Source organism: Diabrotica virgifera, chromosome 9, assembly GCF_917563875.1.
Source record: "Diabrotica virgifera virgifera chromosome 9, PGI_DIABVI_V3a".
In the NCBI taxonomy this organism is placed as follows: Eukaryota; Metazoa; Arthropoda; class Insecta; order Coleoptera; family Chrysomelidae; genus Diabrotica; species Diabrotica virgifera.
The window spans coordinates 2722743-2742392 of record NC_065451.1 but is presented as its reverse complement, the minus strand read 5'-3'; the positions used below and the strand labels follow the sequence as shown (position 1 = coordinate 2742392).

Sequence of the window (19650 nt, the reverse complement as noted above, 5' to 3'; positions counted from 1 at the left end):
ATTAATATATTCCTAAATTTTAGAAGAAACATTCGTAAATAGGTACATTTATACAAAACATTCGTAAACACAAAAGCATGTAGGTACCTGCACATAATAATTGCCTATTTCAAAATGCATTTTTCTTACGCACAAATGCAATTTGAGATTTCTTATTCATTACATTAGCTCACAAAATTTCCTGACATTCTCACGAAGCCAACGAACCAATCCGCATTAAAATCCGTCTTACTGCAAAAAAATCGACACTTCAATCCTTCAATGCCTCGACTAAATATATTCTTTTCACACCTTTTCTTGTACTGACATATTTATACATAACTTGAAAGATTCAGCAACTCGACGCCATACTGTCTGTGTGCGCATGCGCGCAATATTATGAAATTTTACTCTCAATCGCGCCTAAAGAAGTATAACTTCAAAAAAAATTCCCGCGGACACCCCGGTACCCTCCCCCCCCCCCCAAAATTCATGCCCCCCGAAAATCGGCGCTCCGCCCTTGGTGGCATACTTTTAAGTAAAAATAATGCAATGTTCGGAATTTTGAATCCTGAAATGGTTTTCATCCATTTCATTCATGTTCTGAACCCAGAACCTCGTAGTCCCGTCTTTCTTCTTGAACAGGATCACCGGAGAGACCCATGGGCTGGTAGAAGGTTCTATCACCTCATCTTTCTTCATTCATCATTTCCTGAACAATCAATTCAGATTCCTCTCTTCACCTGTGGTAATCGTCGAACTCTTTGACGAATTGGATTAGTGTCTCATACGTTGTTTGATAATGAGATAAAAAAGACGCAATACCACAAGCCATGTAGGCTTCTGACTCATTAACATTAGAAAGAGAAAACCGAATTTGATTCCACTTCCGGTCCGGTTGGGAATAAACTATAAAGACTCATGTAGGCTTAAAAGGACCAACAGCAGTGAGATCGAGGAAGTTTAAAAATATTTGCCTATCTTCTTGACCTTGATGCTATTTCATTTTCGATCCCAACTACTGTTGTAGAGCCACGAAGACTCGTCTCGGGATTTGCTCCAACTTGATTCCAAACTGTTCTCCTGAAAACATAATATGAGTTAGTATTATAACCCGGTCTACAGGGTGATCAACTTCTGTGACAAAGTCCAATATATCTGTTATTATACAATATATGAAAAAAAGTTGTTAATAAACGTTATAGACACCTTTAATGTACACATTTTAAAATTAGTCAGAAATATACAGGGTCATCCATAAAACGGTGCCAAACCAAAGTTATGTTTTTTTAAATAGAACACCCTATATTTTATTCAAAATCTGATGTCTCTACATTTTTCTGATTAAAAAGATATGCCACTTGTCTAGGGTTATACCGAGCGTTTGAAAGTTATGAGCACTTTTATTAAAAAATCATACTGATTTGATCGCCCTGTATGTTTCTAACGGTGTAATATAAACTGGTGTTGTGACTACTTTTGACTGTCAATATTAAAGTAGTTTTGTAGAAATGTACATTTTTTTATAATGACACAAATTGTATACAGGGTAAGTCAAAATGTAAATTAAAGATTTTCTTCATTTTTTTAAATGGAACACCCTGTATTTTATATTATCACCGAAAAGCTCTATCAATATACTTACATATCTTTTAAATATTCCCTATACCTAAAGTTATTAGTTTTCGAGATATTTTAGTTTTATTGTTGATAACAACATGTATTACTTAGTCATTAATAACAATACTTTAATTTATCAAGAAAACTAAATTAAATAAAAAAATATTCAACGTACTTCTTATATTTCTTATAAAAGTGGTTCAAAGTGACCTCCCATAACGTCTACACAGCCTGGAGACGAGTTTCGAAAGACCTACTGACGTTTGTAAGCATATGTTATGTGACACTTTGAAAGGCGTCTTTAATCCTTATTTTCACATCGTCAGCTGTTGTTGGAGATGTCCTATACACTACGTCTTTAATGTAACACCAGAAAAAGAAGTCAACTTTGTTCAATTCTGGTGATCTAGGTGGCCAATGAACTGGCCCATCTCTTCCTATCCATCTTTCAGGAAATAATTCATCGAGTTCACCGTTGACAAGTGCGTTGTAGTGAGCAGGAGCTGCAGGGTATTAAAGACGTAGTGTATAGGATACCTCCAACAACAGTTGACGATATAAAAATAAGGATTAAAAACGCCTTTCAAAGTGTCACATAACAAAAATGCTTACAAACGCGAGTAGGTCTTTCAAAACTCGTCTTCAGGCTGTGTAGACGTTATGGGAGGTCACTTTGAACAGCTTTTATAAGAAATATAAGAAGTACGTTGAACATATTTCTATTTAATTTAGTTTTCTTGATAAATTAAAGTATTGTTATTAATGACTAAGTAATACATGTTGTTATCAACAATTAAACTAAAATATCTCGAAACCTAATAACTTTAGGTATAGGGAATATTTAAAAGATATGCAAGTATACTGATAGAACTTTTCGATGGTAATATAAAATACAGGGTGTTCCATTTAAAAATATGAAGAAAATCTTGTATTTACATTTTGATTTACCCTGTATACAATTTGTGTAGTTATAAAAAAACTCTATATTTTTGCAAAACTACTTCAATATTGACAGTCAAAAGCAGTAAAAACATTAGGTTATATTACACCGTTAGAAACATACAGGGCGATCAAATCAGTATGATTTTTTAATAAAAGTGCTCATAACTTTCAAACGCTCGGTGTAACCTTAGACAAGTGCTATATCTTTTTAATCAGAAAAATATAGAGAAACCAAATTTTGAATAAAATATAGGGTATTCTATTTAAAAAAACATAACTTTGGTTTGGCACCCTGTTATGGAAGACCCTGTATATTTCTCACTAATTTTAAAATATGTACATTGAAGGTGCCTATAACTTTTATTAACAACTTTTTTTGATATATTGTATAATAACAGGTATATTGGACTTTGTCACATAAATTGATCACCCTGTATATAGACATTTCAAATAACAAAAATTGCCGGAGAGCCAAATTTTGGTGGAGAGCTAGGGTATACCGTAACAAATAAAGTTTTAAAAGTCCCCATCGATCCCATGTGTGCGTCAAAAGTTATTCGGGGTCAAAGGTCAAAATTTGAGAACTTTTGGATTTTTTTCGAAAACGGTAAGTTTTATCAAAAAAAACCTTAAACCAAAGTTGTAGATCTTAAAATTCTCTACAAAAATAGTCCTTACTATTTTTTTCCTAAGAGTTGCCATTCCTGAGATATCGCGATTCAAAGAGTCACATTATACATGATATGCACACGTTTCCACACCACCTGTGAGGTAGTGTACTCGGCGCGTTTTTTTTACCGTGGTTTCCCCTGTAGGCCTACTCCACTAACTGTTTTGACAATTTTAGGATAATTTAAGGAAACAATACCGGTCAAGTTCTAGATATTACCTTATTATTGATATTGATTATTGATATTGCTATTGATTATTAGGTTAACTATTGTTTTGATTTCTTTAGATATTTTAATCAGATTCATATTCTTGAAAGTCTACTTCAACAGTCAATCAAGTCTTCTTCGATTTCATCTTCATCCTCTTCCTCTTGCTGGATGTTCAAAAATTGTTCAAATGTGACTGAGTCATTGGTCTCTTCATTAAAATCACAGGAGTCTTCCTCTGTTGTACTAAACTGGACATTTGAGCAAGACTGACCTTGGCAGTTGGTACACAGTACACACTAGAGAACACAGCTACCCGACTTTTTTACATCCACATTTGGCACTACAACCTTTTTTGCAATTGCAAAAAATAGTGTTAAGGAGTTTTTCTGGAGCAGGTGGGAGTAAGGTTTTAATCGGTTCCAGAGTATTATCTATTAATTTCCAACCCCAGTCTTCTGGATTCAGTTCATTGCCTAGCCATGTTTGAACTTGATAATATACTCGATACAAATGTTGAAAAGCAGATGCTGATGTTGGAGGAAGACATGATAGTTGTACTTGTTTCTTGTTTCGCGTATTTTTTACAAAAGTTAAGTATCGGTATTTATCAGGACAAATAATTTTTTTTTGAGCTCCATAAACCGCAAGAAGCTGAAAGAAAGCTGAAATGTTAACTGACAAATTAATAGCTGCGAATATTGAAGTGAAACAAGCTAAAAATGACGCAGATGTCCTTATAATTGAGACAGCAATTGAAAAATTTAAGGCAACAAACACAACAATTGTAGTTGGTGAAGGTGTTGATTTGTTGGTACTGATTACTGCAAGGACTCCAGTAGATAAAGTTATTTATTTTCTGAAACCTAGAAGGGCTCAACAGCGAACAGAGATGTATTCTTCGAATAGTTTATCGGCTTATCCCAAATGCCAAAAGTACATTTTATTTTTACATGCGATAACCGGCTGCGACACTACGTCCGCAATGTACAAAAGGGGCAAAACGTCAGTACTTAAATTATTCGAAAAAAAGATTTGACTGACTGCTGTAAAGTTTTTACAGAACTTGATTCTACACCGCAAACAATAATTACGGAAGGAATTCGCTTTCTTCTTGCGGTGTATGGAGCTCCAAAAAAATTATTTGTCTTGATAAATACCGATACTTAACTTTTGTAAAAAAAATACGCGAAACAAGAAACAAGTACAAGTATCATGTCTTCCTCCAACATCAGCATCTGCTTTTCAACATTTGTATCGAGTATATTAATTATCAAGTTCAAACATGGCTAGGCAAGGAACTGAATCCAGAAGACTGGGGTTGGAAATTAATAGATAATAAAATATAAAGGAAAAGATTCCTCTCATTGGCTGTATACCATAATAAAAACTTACTAATGAAGTAAAAACCTCACATGTAGGTAGGTGGTATATAATTTATTAAAAAAAAATTTCTAAAAATGATCCAAGATGGATAAAATCACAAACGTTTTCGGACCAATCAGTCCATCATCAGGTGGTAGAAACTTCAGATCCAAAGTAGTTGGAACTAGCTACATAATTAGGTCAAAAGACCTTAATGTAATAATAATTATGCCATTTAGGCTACAAAAATGTCGACAATAAGTCGATGTCACAAGAAATTAAATTGCAACGGTATTACAAAGTGGTCTTCATCTTGGCCTCAAACTGACAGAAAAAATTTTTTAATAAATTATATACCACCTACATACATGTGAGGTTTTTACTTCATTAGTAAGTTAATAGATAATACTCTGGAACCGATTAAAACCTTACTCCCACCTGCTCCAGAAAAACTCCTTAACAGTATTTTTTGCAATTGCAAAAAAGGTTGTAGTGCCAAATGTGGATGTAAAAAAGTCGGGTTGCTGTGTTCTCTAGTGTGTACCAACTGCCAAGGTCAGTCTTGCTCAAATGTCCAGTTTAGTACAACAGAGGAAGACTCCTGTGATTTTAATGAAGAGACCAATGACTCAGTCACATTTGAACAATTTTAGAACATCCAGCAAGAGGAAGAGGAAGAAGATGAAATCGAAGAAGACTTGACTGTTGTAGTAGACTTTCAAGAATATGAATCTGATTAAAATATCTAAAGAAATCAAAACAATAGTTAACCTAATAATCAATAGCAATATCAATAATCAATATCAATAATAAGGTAATATCTAGAACTTGACCGGTATTGTTTCCTTAAATTATCCTAAAATTGTCAAAACAGTTAGTGGAGTAGGCCTACAGGGGAAACCACGGTAAAAAAAACGCGCCGAGTACACTACCTCACAGGTGGTGTGGAAACGTGTGCATATCATGTATAATGTGAATGTGACTCTTTGAATCGCGATATCTCAGGAATGGCAACTCTTAGGAAAAAAATAGTAAGGACTATTTTTGTAGAGAATTTTAAGATCTACAACTTTGGTTTAAGGTTTTTTTTTGATAAAACGTACCGTTTTCGAAAAAAATCCAAAAAATCTCAAATTTTGACCTTTGACCCCGAGTAACTTTTGACGCACACATGGGATCGATGGGGACTTTTTAAACTTTATTTGTTATGGTATACCCTAGCTCTCCACCAAAATTTGGCTCTCCGGCAATTTTTGTTATTTGCCAAGCATTTTGATGTCTAAGTTGACCGGATTATTATTATTTATTTCAGGTTATATGTTTCAAAAGCACTAAACCAGTGGAAACGTAAATGCCACGGTATGGGTATAGACCTCGTAGAGGTTTGTTTACATACCTTACAATTTGCTGATGACCAAGTCATTATAGCTAATGATAAAGACGATCTACATTATATGGCAAGAAAACTAAAGGGGGAATATGAACAGTGGGGCTTGGAAATTAATGTGGAAAAAACTAAAATACCTACCTGTAGGAGCTGAGTTATTCAATATCGAACTAGAGGATAATGAAGAAATCACATCCTGTAGTGAATACACGTACCTGGGAGTAATCTTCGATAGAACGGGAAAAGACGATGAGGAAATAAAGAATAGGGTAACACAAGCTAGAAGAACAATTGGCTGCCTAAATTAAATACTTTGGAGCTCCGAAATAGGGATACAGCGAAAATACAATATCTATGAAACACTTATTAAAAGCAGCCTACTTTACGGAGCAGAAACTTGGAGAATAACCGAGAACAACAGGAAAAAATTAGAAGCTGTAGAAATGGATGTGTTTAGAAGATCGTTAGGTATATCCCGTAGGGAAAGAGTTCGAAATGAGGAAGTAAGACGACGAATTGGAATAGATGGTTACTTAACAACAGACATTGAGAGGAAACAGTTGATTTGGTATGGTCATGTTCAAAGAATGGAAGACACAAGATTGCCCAAAAAGATTATGCAGTGGGTATCACCAAACCGCAAAAAAACGAGGAAGACCCAAAAAGACATGGTAAGAAGGGGTAACCAAAGCAATGAGTACGAGGGATCTTAGAGATGGCCAATGGGATGATAGAAGGACGTGGAAGTTAGGCATCGCACAACGTCGAAAGACGTTCTAAAACCGATACATACATACATTATTATTTATTTTATGTACACACACTTAAAGAAACAATAAATTGACTAATATAAATATATCTAAGCAAGATTACTACGACGCTCCGACTCATAACCGCCATTCTTCTCTATTTAAACAAAGATCTGGAGGTATTCCTCTTTCCCCTAGTTCTTTTTCAATTCCCTCCCTCCAGCTTCTTCCCGGCCTTCCCTTTTTCCTTCTCTCTTGTGGCGTCGACGTCAAAATCTGTTTAGGGATCCTGTCATCTGGTATTCTCTGTACCGGGTGTCCCAATAAGAATGGCTCTCGGCCATATCTCAGGAACCGTTTATAGTAGAGCTTTGAAATAAAAAATTTTATAACAAAAGTTGCCTCAGGAAAAGCCTGGAAATTATTTTCATAATTGTGGGACCACCGCTAGAGGGCGTAATTGAATATCAAAAATTAAAAAAATCTAAATTTTACAAAATTTTCCTAATGAAGGGGCACTGGAAATCCGATCGTCGTATTCTTCATAAAATTCTACGCATATTTGATTTGACAAGTTTAGGGCTACCTTTGGAAATAAGAGGTGGGGGTGAGTGGGAACCTTGTTATGAAAAACTGGCTGTGAGTCCGGTTCTGCTTAATCAAATTTTGCAAACTTGGTCTTGTTGAAGACAGATCTTTTTCGTCAATGTAAAAGTTATGATTTCCAACCAACTTACTTAGTAATATGCCAGCTAGAAGGCGTTATTTAATTTTTTTCAGAAATCTAGTGTTCCTTGGAAAATATTAAATACAAACATGCATTTTTAATACCATATTACAAAATTAGACAAAATTAGCAACAGAATAGCGAAAACCGCATGTTAATACCTTTTTTCTATCTCGAGATATCTTACAAAACGTGTAAATTAAAAAACATAACTGTTACTGTCACCGGTAAACGAAATTAATTAAAAGTAGTGTGCTATGGAAACAACAAAGAAACATTTTCCAGCTGTCAACGTATATTAGGTATTTTCAACGCTTCTCATTTGTTTCGAGCCTCGTTCATATCTCGTATATTAATATTATACACGGATTATAAGGCATATGACAGAGGCTCGAAACAAATGAGAAGCGTTGAAAAGCCCTATTACAAAGAAATAAAAACAACTATTTAGTGATGACATAAACGTTCAAATTTTTGCCCATCATTTTCGTTGCAAACATTTACTCTTTCAAGAGTAGATTGAACAGCAGTCTCAATTTCTGCTTTCGATATGCTTTGAATGGCGTTTAGTATTCTCTGGATAATGTATCCTAGAGTAGTGTATGATGGGCAACAATTTGAATATTTAGGTCGTCACTAAGTAGTTATTTTTGTTCTGTGTTATATTTAATTTTAATAGTATTGTTTCTCTTTATATTGTTGTTTTAATTAATTAAGTATATTTTTATACGTTGACATCTGGAAAATGTTATTTTGTTTTTTTCCACAGCACACTACTTTTCATTAACTTAGCTTACCGGTGATAGTAACATTTATGTATAAAATTTACACGTTTCTCGAGATATCTTGAGATAGAAAAAAGGTATCGACATGCGGTTTTCGCTATTCTATTGCTAATTTAATCTAATTTTATAAAGTATGATTAAAAATGCATACTTGTATTTAATATTTTCCAAAGAAAACTAGATTTCTGAAAAAAATTAAATAACGCCTCCCAGCTGGCTTATTACTTATTAGGATGGTTCAAAATTATCACGCTTACATTGAAGAAAAAGATCTGTCTTCAACAAGACCCAGTTTTCAAAATTTGATTTAGCAGAACCGGACTTACAGCCATTTTTTCATAACAAGGTTCCCACTCACCCCCACCTCTTATTTGCAAAGGTAGAGTTAAACTTGTTAAATCAAATATGCGCAGAATTTGATGAAGAATACAATCATCGGATTTTCAGTGCCCCTTCATTAGGAAAATTTTGTAAAATTTAGATTTTTTTATTTTTGATATTCAATTACGCCCTCTAGCGGTGGACCCACAATTATGAAAATAATTTCCAGGCTTTTCCTGAGGCAACTTTTGTTATAAAATTTTTTATTTCAAAGCTCTACTATAAACGGTTCCTGAGATATGGCCGAGAGCCATTCTTATTGGGACACCCGGTACATGGCCGTACCATATTAGTTGTTTTGTCTTGATGTCATCAATTATTGTATGCGTAACTCCCATCATTTCTCGTATTCTCTCATTTGGTATTTGATCACATCTTAATTTGTCTGCTGCTCTTCTTCAGAAGTCGATTTCTGTTCCTAGTAATATTTTCTCTGTTTTTTGTTTCATTGGCCAAACTTCACTGCCATATATGTGATTACACTTTTATGGTATGGCATATGAGCTTTTTGTTAGCTTTAGAATTTAGATCCCACAGAATGCCTTTCATCATGAATATGGCTTTTCTACCCTGTATGTTTCTGTCTTTTATAACAGCATCGAGTGTTCCATCTTGAGTTATCTTCATTGCCAGGTACTTGTATTCATCGCAGAATTAAATTTCTACCTCATCGTCTAATGTATTGGATTGCTTTGTACATACCTCCAATCCCCATGGCTTCTGTTTCCTTAATGTTGACTTCGAGACCCCATTTGTTATAGTCAAAAATAACAAAATAACAAGAAGCATATAATTTACTAATATATAACCAACATAACAAGGTTAGCCAAGGGTTAAGGAAAGAACAAAGGGTAAATGATTTAAAGCAAAAGCAACAGAAGATTGGAGAGAAGGAAGAGGCTAGAAAAAGGTATGACAGGTCTAGAACAGAGAAAGATAGGAGATATACCTACAAGGTAGCAAAGAAGGAAGCAAAGTGCGCTGTAGCTACTGCTAAGAAACGATCATCTGCACAGCTGTATGAAGAGTTGAAGGGATGAAAAGGTTACACAGCATTGCTAAAGCAAAGGACGACTCATGTACGGCAGATTAAGAAGCGATGTTGAAAGGTGGTATAAGTACTTTAGAAAGTTCCTAAATGAAGAAAACCAGACGAGAGACACAGGATACCGGATCCCAAAAGAGAGTGTAATACCGGGGATAACCAGAAATGAGGTTGCCTAGGCATTAAATAGGATGAAGAATGGTAAGGCAGTAGGACCTGATGGAATATCTGTGGAGGTCTGGAAGGCTGTAGGAGATAAAGGGTGCCCAATGCATGGAAAGAGAGTGTGATGGTATTGTATAGAGGTAAAAGGACATTCAGCACTGTGAGAAGTATAGAGGGAGAAAGTTAATGTCGCACACAATGAAAATAAGGGAGACAGCTATAGAGCCAAGGTTGGAGAGAAACATCGACAGGAAAAGAACGGTTTGGGTTTATGTCAGGAAGGACGACAACAGATGCCTTGTTCGCTTTAAGACAGTTGATAGAGAAATACATTTGGCATTTATAGATATTGAGAAGATGTACGACACAGTTCTTAGACAAGAGCTATGGAGATGTATCAGAGAGCTATGGGTTCATTAGAAGTACGTAAAGCTACTGAATATGTATGAGGGAGCTTACATCAATGCAAGGACTTGTGACATGTCGGATTGACCGAAAGTTTTCCAGTGACGGTTGCATCAAGGGTCTTCACCGAGTTCCTACCCGTTTAATCTTGTTATGGATACACTGACACAGAAGTTAAGGGAGGGGGTTCCTTGGTCAATGCTCTTTGCTGATGAAATCGTGTTAATAGAGGAGAGCATAGACATGGAGGAGAAGTTTTAGCGTTGGAGAAGGGCTATTGAAGAGGGAGAACTTAGCATTAGCAGATCGAAAAAGAAGAGCATGTGGTTGGGAGGAACAGGAGTGGTTGGGGACATAGAATATCTTGGCGAAAAAATAGGACGAGTCGGAAAATTTAAATATCTTGGCTTCTATATATGTAACCTAAAATGGGACACTAGATCGAGAAATTGTCCACAGGATGCAGGCTGGTTGGTTTACCTGGAAGCGAATGAGTAGGTGATTGAAAAATTGGGGAAGAGCTGAAAGAAAAGATATACAAGAGTATAGTGAGACCTGTGGTGGTGTACGGTAGTGAAGTGTGGTATATAAAGAAGATCCAGGAAACGAAGATGGAGGTAGCTGAAATGAAAATGTTACAGTGAATGCTGGGTGAGATTAGAAGGGAGAGGGCCAGAACGACTTGATGAGGGAAAGAATCGGGGTGACTACAATCTCTAAAAAGATTCAAGAACAAAAATGCGATGATTTGGTCACGTTATACATAGTAATGAACGCTACATGGGACGAAGGATAGAGCTGATAGACGAAGAGGAAGTTAATGGAAGGAGGGGTAAAGGAAGGCTAAGGCGAAAATGGATGGACTGTATGGCAAGGGACTTAAGAAAGAAAGGTTTAGGAGAAGAAGACACGATTGACAAAACTCAGTGGCTTAGAAGAGTAAGGAACAGCGATCACGGAAAAGGGAAAAGCTGAGAAACAAGAAGACATTTGGGTAAAAATGAGGAAAATGAGGAAAAGAGAACAATACTTACTGCAAACTGCGAGTGATTCATAGGCGCCGAACTCAGGTACTCCATGTTGGAATAGTAGGAGTAATTATTGTAGCAGTTCGTCGAGGAATTGGTGGTACTTAGTACTGAAGGTTGCGTCGATGTACACCATCTATGTTGGTCTATCGAAAAGGAATCTATCGATGCAGGAGACCAGATGCTTGAGTTCGCGCTATTTGTGTAGGTCGAACTCGCAATCTACAAATATATGAATTGTGCCGTAAATCCTGGTTTTAAGAAAGTTTGACGAATATAATGCATTGTCTAAATGTTCATTCGCAAAATATCAACCACCAAAAAGTAGATAGAACGACTAAAAAGTTCATAGACATAATATATTCGCACATATTCACTGTCACTGTCTAGGTGTCTCTTTAAGTGACTGTAATTCACCGAAAACATATTCATTGTGAACAATTCATCCCTAAAATTGTTCACAGAACTGTAATTCATCTAAAGGTGAAATTTAAAATAAATAGGTATATAAATTTTACAGTCAATATAATGTATGTTGGCACATTTTATGAAGGTCAAGAGACTATAGTTCCCTAAAGAACTGCTCATTGTGAACAATTCATCCATAAAATTGTTCACAGAACTGTAATTCATCCAAAGGTGAATTTGAAATTTAAAATTTACAAATTTTACAGTCGATAGTGTAAATTGATACATTCTATGAAGTTCAAGACTTTAGTTCTCTGAAGAACTGTTCAGTGTGATTATTTCATGGACAAAATTGTTCACAGCACTGTGGTTCATGTAAAGGTGAGTTTGAAATTTAAAATATCTAAATTTTACAGTCGTAGTGTAAGATGGCAGATTCTATAAAGTTCAAGAGACTTTAGTTCCTTAAAGAACTGTTCAGTATGAACAATTCATCGATAAAATTGTTCACATAAATAGTAATTCATCTAAAGGTGAGTCTGAAATATAAAATATATAAATTTTACAGTCAATAGTGAATTTTTCGATGAACTTCAAAACAGAGAACTTTACTTTTTATTCGATAAATTATGTCGGTGAACTTTATGATTGATGAATTTCATCCTATTGGGTACTATTCTAAAGCCTTATCATACTAAGGTGCGTTTAAGGTGAGGTACTTACTGTAGGTGAACTCGTACTACCACAGGTGGCTAACAGTTGAGGTTTGACATAATTCGGACTGTCTCGTAGATGGGGTGCTGTAGGTACTGACGATGGGCTTCCTGATGAGCTAATAATACAAAAAAGAGCATTAAAACTAATATTTCAAGCAATCGGAGTTAAAATTTATGAAAATTAATAAAACAAACGCAAAATTTGGATACGTCAATTAATTATTTGCTTTGGTAGAATCCTCAGTTTTATGCAGATTGATTCAAAACTTGTGTGGAACTATTTGGGTACCCTCTCTCAGGTTGGAACATGGACTAGATTGATACTAGTCTGACTTCCATGGAACAAAGGCTACGTAGAAAATGAGAAAGTTGTTCAATCGGCTTGAAAAGGCGCTTGTGTCCCTTTAATTGGCCCGGAGCCATACTTTCAAGTCTTTGGAATGGTGGAGAAATGCACCAAGACAAAAACAGAGCCAAGAGTTTATTAAGGGACATTCAGCCAAGTTAACAGCCGACTTACTTATCCAAAATCCCGATAAACCAAAATACTGATAGTGGGGCTGCTGACTATAACTTCAATAAGTATTTGAGTCGTATGGGTTTAATAGAAGAGGATACTTATAGGTTAAATCTAGAAGAGGAAACCGCTGTACACGTCTTATGTCAGATTCAAGGCCTATGGACCATTCTCAGGACTATGGAAGCGTATCAAAAAAGATAGGACAATATGAGGAGCTTTAAGTCAGAAAGAGAAGCACAATGTGTCAGGACAAGAGCCATCCGTTGGTAATATGCAATCTATAGCTTTGGTTTGTTGGGTTATTTATATATCTGGTAAATATTTACCAGACAACAAATCAAGTTTTGCGCATTACTGAATGAACTTTTGGGCATTTTTGAGGGCTTTACAACATAACAACATTGTAAAGTTCAATTCTTGTTCAGGTTCAATTACTGGATTGGGTTTATAAAAATTAAATATTTCATAATGGGATATAAAGCAAAAGATGACCAATTACAGGGCCTTCACATCAGATTTTGGGCCCTATTATCTTACCTGGTGCTGGTATTGTTATTGCTGGAAACAGAGACTGGTGTTGGGGATGACTTTGTTATCAGGTTGGTAGTGGTTTTGTTTTTTAATCGGGTGCTCTTCTCTACGCTCTGTTGTTGGTTGTGTTGTTTCTGTTGCTGGCGACATTTCGCTCGTCTGTTCTTAAACCAGACCTTAAAAATACACAGATAAGTACCAGGGTAAGGTGGGAAGTTCGAGAGCTATATAATAGATGGCGGTGCTATAAATGCAGCGACAAAAAAACGTATAATTCGGTCATGCTATATTATAAAGCGTAATATATTTTTGAAATGAATGTCGAGAACGATTCAAGCAAGTTGTTAGCTCAGATATATAAATATGAAACGGACGGCGCTTAGGAAAAATATTCCATCGATGCATCTCAGCTTGCCTATCCGAATCGTCATCATTTTTGTACTCGTATACTGAGTAAAATGTAAAACAAAATAATCGGTTTCGTTTTGATTCAAATTGAGTCTCTTGCCATCCTCTGACACAGTGTTTCTGGGTCTACTCGTTTTCAAAGAGGCTTTGCAAGAAGACTAATTTGAATCAAAACGCACCGAGACACCAAAAGGCTCCGGTGTAAATATTTGAATATTTACACCAATCTCTCGGTGCGTTTTGATTCAAATTGGTCTTCTTGAAAAGCCTCTTTGATAACGAGTAGACCCAGAAACACGGTGTCAGAGGATGGCAAGAGACTCGATTTGAATAAAAACGAAACCGTTTATTTTGTAATATATTTTTGCTGTATGAAGCAACATCCAACCGATTTTTTAAGTATCTATAGTTACAGTATAATAGTGCACTGACTATTTTATGTAACCTAAAAATTTATAATTAAACAGGTATTTATCATCTTCGTATCTACGACCATATCAATAATTACCAGTCCAGTCAATGCAGTGAAACCATTAACAAAAAGAAGGCTGTGCCTACATAGATCATTACCTATAGAAAACATAAACGTGTGGCAACAATATAACGCTAAATACCTACTCTAGACCGATTCAGACCAAATCGTACGGGTACGGCACAATAATAAATCAGAGTAGGAATAGAAGAACCAAGAAGGTGATCTATTCTGTTCTGCTAAATATATGAAATATACGAATAATATAGCGAACCAACACTAGCAGAATACACTAGACTGCAGAGATTACGGTGGACAGGGCACGTGGTCCGCATCCATGAGAACAGAATGACCAGAAAATTGCTAAATGCAAGGAAAAAGACCTGTTAGAAAACCAAAAATAAAATGGGAAGAGGAAGTAGATGAGGATGCTAAAACCTTCTAAAAACGAGTTCATGGAATAGAACAGCAGTAAATCAAGATGGTTGGAGAAGCCAGCTGAAGGAGGCCAAGGCCAGGTTTAGACTGTAGTGCCATTGGATGGATGGATGGAAGCGAGATCTTTTAAAAATGATATAAAGAGGTTGCTGAAAAATAGCGCCCTCTAGCTGGCTTTAATTCCGTCTTAATAAGATCATAGGGAGTTCGACCTCTAGGTTATTTAATAGAACACTGTCATATTATAGAACACTGCGTCATTTCGATGGCGAAAGGCTGAACCACTGGCGATTTGCAGATGACATAGTTCTAATAACCGACGACTTAAAGGAAGCCCACGAAATGCTGCAAGAACTAAAAAGTAGGTTTGGAAATAAACTTTGGGAAAACTAAAATGATGACCAATTTAGTACCTAGCGGACCATTGCAACTGGAGGGCTGCCATATCGAAATAGTAGAAATATGCGAATTATCTAAAAGAATAGCTTTAGGATGGGCAGAGTATGGCAAACTAAGAGACGTGTTCAAGGAAAACATTCCAATAAAGCTAAAAAAAAGCATTTAACCAGTGCGTACTTCCGGTGCTCACTTATGAAGCTGAAACACTGACCTTGACTAAAGCATCAATAAAAAAATTACAAGTAGTACAACGAAAAATGGAGAGATCCATGCTTGGCCTAACTTTGAGAGACAGAATACGAAATGATGAGTTATGGCGAAGAACTGGGTTGGAAAACATCATAAAACGCATTACGAAGTTGAAGTGAAAATGATCAGGACACGTCGCAAGAAAGAGAGACAACAGATGGACAAAGAAGATTTTGGAGTGGCGGCCATGGGCAGACAAGCGAAGTCGTGGAAGACCACCTACCAGATGGACCGACGACATTAAAAGAACAGGGACAAACTGGATTGCAGCTGCGCAGGACAGAGAAGTGTGGAGACATTTTAAGGAGGCCTATGTCCAACAGTGGACAAATTTGGCTGTGTGATGATGATGATGTGTCATTGACTAGTTTATCTAACCTATAAATTTGTAGCGAAGTATTTATCATATTCGTATATATATTCAACAATACCAATAATGACCAGTCCAGTCAATGCAGTAAACCATTAATAAAAAGAAGGTTGTACATAGATCATTACCTATAGAAAACATAAACGTGTGGCAACAATATAACGCTAAATACCTACTCTAGAAAGGCACAATAATAAATCAGAGTAGGAATAGAAGAAACAAGAAGGTGATCCATTCTGTCCTGCTCACTTGAATGCCTGGATCGTTAAGTTATTAGCCTTCTGAGAGGATGCGATGGCACGTTTCGCGATTGTTTCGCCCACGGCTATTGTGATGCTCTGGTTACATTGACACCCTCGTGTTTGGTATTTGGAATAGCGAAGTCTCGGTAGCTCCTAGGGGCGTTTTGGGACAGGAGCGGAATGAAGAATTTTGGGGGCTCGGTTTTAGGTAAAATTCGTTAAATTTACATATTATGTATATACATCACTCCTCTTCTACTGTTAGGTGCCGAGAGTAATATTTTAATGGTATAAAAACCTGTGCAAGAAGACAAGAAGAAAAAAGAGGCAACAAAATTAAAAAACATAATTTTAAAGATACATGGTTTAAACAAGAAGTACCTACCTATTTGCCGTGTGCAAGTACTCGGACAGGATATAGTCCTGTCGCCAGTGGGGGTACAACAGACTCCTTAATTCAGATGGACTTACCCAAGTTTTTTTATGTATTTTGACCCGTAGAACACGAATTTTTTGGGTAAAAGTCGATCCGGATGTCGATAAGATTGTTATAAACAAAGAACTTGAGGAATCACATAACAGCGATTTTTCGCAAAACAAAACATTGTTTTGTATTTTTTGGGTCATTCTAAGCAAAAAATGTTTTTACAAGTCTTTTCGTAGGATGCATAGTTTTCGAGGTAAACGCGGTTGAACTTTCAAAAAATCTAAAAATTGCAATTTTTGAACCCGAATAACTTTTGATTAAAAAATAAAATAGCAATTCTGCTTACCGCATTTGAAAGTTCAAGTCAAATTCTATCGGTTTTGATTACTTTCATTGCTAAAAATTAATTTTTTATTGTTAAACAAAGCTATAAACACATAGTGATTGAATGATGTTTTCAATGCATTTCCTATTTGAAATCGAACGAGTAGGCGCGCATACACACAATTTCTACGTAGATTACGTACATTAAAACGCATGCATTGGGCACGGGAAACACTATGTGTTTATGGCTTTGTTTAACAAATAAAAACTTAATTTTTAGCAATGGAAATAATCAAAACCGATAGAATTTGACTTGAACTTTCAAATGCAGTAAGCAGAATTGCTATTTTATTTTTTTAATCAAAAGTTATTCGGGTTCAAAAATTGCACTTTTTCGATTTTTTGAAAGTTCAACCGCGTTTATCTCTAAAGCTATGCATCCTACGAAAAAACTTGTAAGACTGAGAATCACCCAAAAAATACAAAAAAAAGTTTTGTTTTGCGAAAAAACGCTGTTATGTAATTCCTCAAGTTCTTTGTTTATAACAAACTTATCGACATCCGGATCAACTGTTACCCAAAAAATTCGTGTTTTACGGGTCAAAACACATAAAAAAAACTTGGGTAAGTCCATCTGAATTAAGGAGGCCCTTGTACCCCCCTGGCGACAGGACTAATACAAGAAACGATCGTGCGCTAAATCTTGTAACTTTCTTTATCATATTGTCAATTGAAATTTTCATATTGGCATATTTCATACCTACTGTCATTGAAGAAAATGGGATTTCGCAAATGCTGTGTTATAAATTGTGGAAATAAAACAAAACATTTTCAATTTAAGTTCTATTCGTTTCCAACTTCTAAGCACAAATTAATACAAAGATAAAAGTGGATTTCCATACAATGTGTACCTTTTAATAACATAAACTTAATCTTACCTTTTCTTCTTATTATTTTTGGGCTATGGCCTTGACAATTATTCAGTAACCAGGACTAATATAATTGGCCAATATAATTAAAAGTGCTAAACATGTTACTGAGCTATGAAACTAGGTGTAGCTCTTCCAAACTTGCACGGTCCAAATACCATAAATGCGTAAATACCAGAAAAAACGAGAGTAAAACGTGTATATCAGCAAGAACGTGCCAAATGCAAAACCGAAGCACAGTTTAATGCTAACAAATCTGTCAGCTCACTCTAGTCACTCTCGAAGTTTAACGGTTCCAATTTTGCAATTCACTCTTGAGAAAAAATTTTGACTGCGCCACGATAACGACCAATCACGACAAACGTAGTCTACCGTTAACTGTCATTCATCTGCGCAAAGGGCTAAAATTATTTATGAATTTGGTGACATTGTCACCAAAATGGAACATAAAGGAGTGATCCTACTGATGATTCTTTAGCATTATACTGTGACGGAAGTAGTAAACGCCAAAAATAAAAAAATGGGAAGACACATGTCAGGAGTTGGACTCGTACGTGGGAGGTTGAAAATCTAGAGAAGCAGGAGATTAATAAAGAATATAAGAACCGACACACGAGAAGACTCTGTCATAAACCCCATAGCAACAACAAGCATTACAAAACATTATTTATAAACAAACCCAAATACAGTACCGCATCACACAATTTAATCGAGGTCATCGGACAACCAAACAATCTAAACGAGGAACAGACTAAAAAGTAATAACTTTATTAAAAAAAGAATGTGTGTGTACTTTGTACGCACGTAAGAAGTTATACTTCTATTATATGATTTAAACGAAATTAATATACTTTTTATTTATATTTTGTTTAAATATTAAACTAATTTATACTTACTACTTCTCAAACATTTTTATTAGAACAGTGCCAAAAATTAAAATAACAAAAGAATAAAACACACACAAACACATTAAACAAGCCACAAATGATGTCTGAACATTAATTGTCGAAATTTTTTTTAACTAAATACGTATTTTCTGAAAATACAATTATATAATAAATATACTTACAATCATAAAATGTATTAAAAAAAAACAAAAAAGAAAGTTTCTATTGGGACTCGAACCAGCGCTGATAAGAGCGGTTGGTATTGGAATTCATTCGCCTTCTCCGCTTAGCCACGGACACTATGTGTCATTATTTACGAAGATCGACTAACTAAACGGATTAAACTTGTGATATTTTGATATTTTGAAAATTGATCAAATTATTTTAATTTTGAATTGAAATGATTTAGAATTGAAAAAATACAACAAAACATAGAGTAAAATAACAATATATTAGGTGAATATTGATAGAAATTTTGATGGTAATCAAATTATATAAATAAAAGTATTACATACTGTAGCAAAACAATGAGTCACCAGCCGCAAGGCGTAAGCCGAGAAAAGTCTAGATCGAGCACGCTATACGTGGAACCGATGCGCGGTTGTTGGAAGGTCACACGATAGTCGGAGAGCTGGCTTAGCCCGGAATGATCGAGAATAACGACTAGGATATATAAGGCATAATTTTTGTGAATAGAGTTTAGTCTTAAGCTAAAGTTGGTAAAGTAAACTTGTATAAATAAATAATAAAGTCGTATATAAATTACGAACCGCTAGTTTTATTGTAATTAGAAGTAATTACACTAATCACGTTACAGTTGGTGTCAGGTGTGGGGTTAACTTAGTGCGATATAAATAAGTGAATTACAGAGAGA

The 19650-nt window shown here is 35.5% G+C and overlaps 1 protein-coding gene across 1 annotated transcript in view; it reads right to left on the bottom strand.

The window, feature by feature from the left end:
- Window positions 1-491: 491 nt before the first annotated feature.
- LOC114327012 (homeobox protein OTX2-A-like) overlaps window positions 492-19650 on the bottom strand; it is a 99022-nt gene continuing 79863 nt past the window's right edge. Inside the window, exons 5-8 of the mRNA XM_028275510.2 lie at window positions 13638-13807; window positions 12588-12696; window positions 11463-11678; window positions 492-1062 (exon numbers count right to left, since the gene is read on the bottom strand). Of these exons, the coding sequence (XP_028131311.1) occupies window positions 982-1062; window positions 11463-11678; window positions 12588-12696; window positions 13638-13807 (576 nt within the window). The 3' untranslated portion in view covers window positions 492-981. The remainder of the gene's footprint in view (window positions 1063-11462; window positions 11679-12587; window positions 12697-13637; window positions 13808-19650) is intronic.